This window comes from Electrona antarctica, assembly GCF_951216825.1.
Source record: "Electrona antarctica genome assembly, chromosome: 12".
NCBI lineage: Eukaryota > Metazoa > Chordata > Actinopteri > Myctophiformes > Myctophidae > Electrona > Electrona antarctica.
Window position 1 is genome coordinate 8609730 of NC_136793.1, and position 6332 is coordinate 8616061.

The 6332-nt window shown below is 44.8% G+C and overlaps 1 protein-coding gene across 1 annotated transcript; it reads right to left on the reverse strand.

The window, feature by feature from the left end:
• Positions 1-4849: 4849 nt before the first annotated feature.
• LOC306933720 (UDP-galactose translocator-like) lies at positions 4850-5923 on the reverse strand (the record flags this gene model as incomplete). The annotated part of the gene is made up of 1 exon (XM_079516030.1): positions 4850-5923. One exon carries the CDS (start codon positions 5921-5923, stop codon positions 4850-4852), a length of 1074 nt encoding a protein of 357 aa, XP_079372156.1.
• Between the last annotated feature and the right edge of the window lie 409 nt (positions 5924-6332).

Sequence of the window (6332 nt, forward strand, 5' to 3'; positions counted from 1 at the left end):
CAAGCTCATAGCGCGCCACCGAGTGGCGCGCTATGAGCTTGTAGGTCTGCTATTTTTGAAAAATCGTGAAAATAAATTTTTTTTAAAAAAGGGGGGGTCGCGACCCACGGGTTGAGAACCCCTGCCTTAGAGTAAAGTGATGAGATTTTTGTATTCTTTGCCCTTAACCAATGAGTTACTGTATATAGGGTATTACACAGTAAAAACAATGAGTTACTGTATATAGGGTATTACACAGTAAAAACAATGAGTTACTGTATATAGGGTATTACACAGTAAAACAATGAGTTACTGTATATAGGGTATTACACAGTAAAAACAATGAGTTACTGTATATAGGGTATTACACAGTAAAACAATGAGTTACTGTATATAGGGTATTACACAGTAAAAACAATGAGTTACTGTATATAGGGTATTACACAGTAAAAACAGATATCCCCACAACAAGGTATTTGGTCAGATTGTTGTGATATATTATTTTGTCCATTTGTAATTCATTCAAATGTGTTAACTGTAAAACCAAATTGTCATTGCATTACTAATGTATAGTTCCTTTTTTTTAAATAAACGGTAATGGTAAATAAATGGTAAATGGTGCATTTATATAGCGCCTTTATCCAAGGCGCTTTACATAGATTGTGCATTACATTCACCCATTCACACACACACATTCATACACCGATTGCGGCGGAAGCCATGCAAGGTACCAACCAGCACATCGGGAGCAATTTGGGGTTCAGTGTCTTGCCCAAGGACACTTCGACATGTAGACAGGAGGAGCCGGGATTCGAACCGCCGACCCATGGATCATTGGACGACCTGCTCTACCTCCTGAGCCACAGTCGCCCTAATCATACTAAATGCTTGACATGGTCATGATGATGCACAACACCTCATAAAACAGTTGTTCTCAGCCTTGAGAACAACATGTGTACAGCATCAGAATCAGTTTGCTGTAAATTTGCACGGATTATATGGATAACTTCTATTTTAATAATTGACAGTTTGGTGTAACATAACTGTCAGGGAGTAATGTTGTGTGGGCCTATATTGTTACTTAATAGCTCCATCTGGTGGTCATTTGGAAGCACAACATTTACAGGACAAGAAGGTTTTGTTTTGATTGATTGTAATATTTAACAGTTTTACAGTACATTTCAAGCACAAACTCAATACAAAGACTGTTAACTGTGAGTGGACGACCCAATAATTGCATTACACTTGTTTACAAGAGGGTCCAGCTTGTTCAATTCATCAAAATGTGTGATAGACTAATCTTTAACAGCGTTTTAAATTCGTGCAAACTGCAAAGTTTTCTTTTATTTCCTTGATGAAAATCTTTTAAACTTCTAATGTGGTGACTGGTGAGTGAGGGGTTTTAACTCGCTACGGAAACTCATCAGAAGTGTTGGAACTAAGTAGTGTATAAAATCTATAAATAGCTAATTTTGTCAGAATTACATGGCAACCGTGATCCAATGTCAGTGCCTTTCAGTGTGAAGTTGTTCTGTCTCCTGGATCCCTGTGCGATCAGCGACGCTTTAGTTATGTTAGTTGAATAAAGCTGTAGGAGCCATTAGAAGAGAGGCATTATTTTGATTATTTCTAGTATTATTTTTGACCACTTGGTGACGGGCTGTAGAAGCACAGCACTGGGTGTGCATTTATAAGGTGACACAGGTGCACTGAGCAGGGCTAGACACAGGGATTGGGGAGCCAAACCGTTCTTACCAGCAGCAGCACAGCAGCTCAGCAGCAGCACTCAGCACCACTCAACCACAAATAGACAGAAAGGAAAGAACCATATTCAATACAACTGGTATGTTTGTCAATTCAACTGCTCACTTCTTATAAATAAATAACACTCAAACTGGATCAAAGACTGGACATCCATCTGTTACTGTTTTCTCTGTGTGTGTACTGCGTAGGATCACTCCCATACCATCAGTGTTGTCAAAATATTACTTTAACAGTAATATACTACTTATTACTTATTACTTTAAAAGTCACACCCGTGTGAACTGAGTGGTGTAAGGTTTTATATAGCATGATCAGCTGTGGTCTGACGTAATGTCTGACGTTAAAGATCTTTGGCTAGGTAGACTCGTCTTCTGATGTGATGATTTGTGACCATGAAGTTGATTCAGCTGGAGTTTTTGTCCGATGTGAGGTATTATATAAGGTAAGGTATTATATAGCCTGATCAGCTCTGATCTGACGTAATGAAATCACACCTGGATGTGATTTCACAACTGGCTTTTTTTGTGCAGAGAAAATGAGCATGGTTGCTACGGTCATCCAGTTCACCCGGGTGTGATTTAATTACGTCAGAAATTATTTTGAACATAGCAACCATGCTCATTTTTTTCTGCACACAAAAGCCAGTTGTAGGAGTGGTTTACACCACTTAAAAAAAGGAATAAAGTTACACTACTTATTACTCCCTGAGAAAGGTAACTAGTTACTTATTAGTTATTACTTTACTTATTACTTTTTTCTCTCGCCTCCAGTAATTGCATATTTTGTCCCCAAAAGTCTTACTTTTTTTAGCCTAAGTGCAGTCTAACAAGTTACACACACTAGTTTAGGTTGTTGTTCCATGTTCCGGACGGTTTAAGGCCCGCCCTTCTGCATCCGATACTTCACACATACGTACCGACGAGTGTGCATCGTTTCCGTATCCGCTCTAGAGTCTAGATCTAGAGCGGATCAGCAGTCTGCAAAGCAACTTGACCCCTATCCAGTCTACCATTATAAATAAACACTCAAACCCACAGTTCTACCAAGGCTTGTGAAAATAGTAATAATGTTACTTTAGGAAAAAAGTAACATGTAATATTATTACTCAAAATGTGAAAGTAACTAGTTAAGTTACATATTACTGGAAAAATCACACCCGTGTGAACTGAGTGGTGTAAGGTCTTAGCCTGTCTGACGTAATGAAATCATGTCTGACGTAATGAAATCACACCCGGGTGAACAGGGTGAACATAGCAACCATGCTCATTTTTTATGCACAAACAAAGCCAGTTGTAGAAATCCCCCCCGGGTGAACAGGGTGAACATAGCAACCATGCTAATTTTTTCTGCACAACAAAGCCAGTTGTAGGAGTGGTTTACACCACTCAAAAAAGTAATAATATTACTGAAAGTAGTATATTACTTAAGTTACTTGACAACACTGCATACCATACCTGTGAAGTAACTGCAAAGGAGACTGGAAAAATGGCAGTTACAAAAGCATTTGAGCAATTTGAGCTGACACACACATAGGCCTATCTCGTACAGAACAACATGTTCTGGTGGTTTTACTTGTGACTTGATTGATTCATATTAATTTTAGCAACAAAAGCTCACACCGTGAAATAAGGCATTGCTTCAACCAGCTCAGTGGCCTTGTGGTTAGAGTGTCCGCCCTGAGACTGGGAGGTTGGGGTTCAATCCCCGGCCGGGTCATACCAAAGACTCTAAAAATGGGACCCAGTGCCTCCCTGCTTGACACTCAGCATCAAGGGTTGGATTGGGGGTAAGTCCCTGCGACATACTAGCGTCATGTCCAGGGGGTGTACTTGTACATCAAGCTGCCTCACACTACAGAAACAGGAGATAGGCTCCTGCCCTATGGGCCTCATGGCTCGGCAAAGCTACTTACTTCAATTTAAGGGATTGGCACCATGCAAGATAAGATTAAACATACATGGTTGATTTAGCAAAACATTGATGTCCATGGGACCACACATCTTGGGCCAAACACTTTAGGCCAAGATGGCTGCACATTCATCAAAAGACTACACCATGGTTGTGTTTACAGTCAAATTATGAATATTATTTGATCATGCGCTATAATTGAGTGTCTTCTTGTGAGGTCACAGTAAAATGTGGTGTCAGTGATGTTATGTTTTCAATGTAGCGAGTCCCGAACTCACTGTTGGTCATTTTAATGAGTTCCAATGAATTGTGTAATGTTCTTTAAATTGCAATGTTAAACCCCGTGTTTGATATTAAATTACACTGGTTGGTTGAATGCTTGATTGATTCGATCAAGCAATCACTGAATTCAGCACTATTATACTGTTATTTATTTTTGAGGGGCGCTTGTGTGTACCACATTTGTGATGATTTGATTGGCTAGCTTTGTGTGTAGCCTACCAAATTGAGATGATTTGATTGGCCGAGCACGGAATGCGATGTATGGCGATAAAAGCGCCGCTCACTTCACACGAGTGATTATTTTTGAGTGGTGCAAACCACTCCAACAACCAGATTTGTCTGTATGTTCGTGTACCTGTGTACGTGCACCTGTGTACGTGTCCATGCACAGGTGAGCATGGTTACCATGGTCACTGACATTACGTCAGACCACAGCTGATCAGGCTATAAAAGACCTTGCACCACTCAGTTCACACGGGTGTGATTTTTTAAATAATGACAGACCATTCGTTAGACTCTAATCAAAGGCTCAGAGCACCTGCTCATATCAATGTGCACTGCTTGATTTTGTGCCGTATTCTGCAAAGTGTTGTTGGACATGAACTTGTTTAAACTAGTTCTCAGCGTCTGTTGGGCAGCGGCAGAGGCTACTCTGCTGAAAGACGGAGGTGAGGAAAAAAAACAAATCAGCTAATCGGACAATAGTTCCGACCTCGGCATGCGGTCGCTTCTCGCCCTTAAGGCGTGTTACCGGTTAAGGTGGTTGCACACGGGACGAAAAAACACGCTCTGTGTGCAGAGGCCTTTACTGTTGTTTGAATTAATCTGTCACGAGATGACTCTCATACACTATAGCTGTTCTGTCTGTGACGTGACGTCATTACATTGCCGTGGGTACCAAAAAAATAAATCACGATTACACCACTGACGATAATGATGAATAGCGGCCAGCGGCGGTCGTACTGCGCAGACTGTACATGCAGATGGCTCCGATCACCATGGCGGCTCCGCACACAAACTGATCGTCTATATGGAACCCGAACAGGTACACCGACATCGCCATGGACACCACGATGGAGCAGGACGAGGCGAAGCCCTTGAGGATGTTGTCGGCGTAGCGCACCACCACGGCCACCAGGAGGCCCCCGAACGCCTGGTTGAGGACGCACGCCCACACCATGGGCGTGTAGCCGTGGAAGAAGCCTCTGGCGGCGACCTGCGCGCCGTCCTTCCACCAGAGCGCCAGTGCGCCCAGGACCGTGCCAAAGAGTCCCATCTGGACGTTGCGGACCCAGAGCGAGGCGGGCGTTCCCTTGAGGATCTTCTCGAAGTAGACGCCCGCGAACCCCGACGACACGCAGCTGACCAGCACGGCGGCGAGCCCCAGCACCTGGTTCTGGACGTGGGAGTGAGCGAAGGCCAGCTCCGTCTGGCCCTCCTGCCGGCCCGGCACCTGCACGACAACCACCCCGGCGAACAGGAGCAGCAGGGAGAGCCACTGGACTCTGGACAGGGACCTCTTCAGCATCGTCACGCTGAACAGCGCCGTGGTCAGGATCTTCAGCTGGTAGGTCACCTGGAAGGTGGCGGCGGGCAGGTTGGACACGGCCACATACTGCAGGTTGTTCTGTAGCGTGTAGATGAGGGACGGCACGAACAGCTTCAGCGTGTCGCCGTACTGGACCACCACGCTGTGGTAGAGGGACCGGACCGTCCGCCTCGGACCGCATCCGTTCTGCAGGAGGACCACGAGCGAGCAGACCACGAGCTTGAGGACCTCGGCCACGACCACGGCCGAGGTCTTGATGAAGCGGTCGCCGGGCTGCATGCAGACGTACCGCATGCCCAGGATGAGGCACGCGTTCTGCACCACCAGCAGCACCAGGCTGATGTATTTCAACTTCCCACCGTTCGTCTCGTTGTGGTGTTTGCAGCCTGCCGCCGTCTTTGTGGCCCCTTTCTCTTCTTCTTCCCCGGCCTGGCTCGCCATGTTGGGCAACAGCGGCTGGAAAGAACTAACTAAGATGAGGGATGACTCTTGCACTGGTTGTCTGGGACCAAGAGACATCTAACCTGGGTTCACAAGGTGGTTCAATCTAACGTGTTAGCAGAGGCTGAAATGGTACCTGCAAAAGGGCCCTGTACGACACTGGGGCATCTGGGTTAGCTTATGAGACCCGGATAATGTTTTGTACAGGAGAACGCTGAACTTCTGAACTCCAAATTTAAGTTGATCAGTGGTCTTGAAGCCAGGTTCTTCAAGATAGACAAAGCTTTGCACACACCCGGAGACACTGACTGAATCTCACATATCCCTGAGAATGCAATGCCTCTTATGCTGTTGGCTAAAATGCCATCATTCGGCTATATCCATATTTGGAGTCCCATCAGGTCAGCCA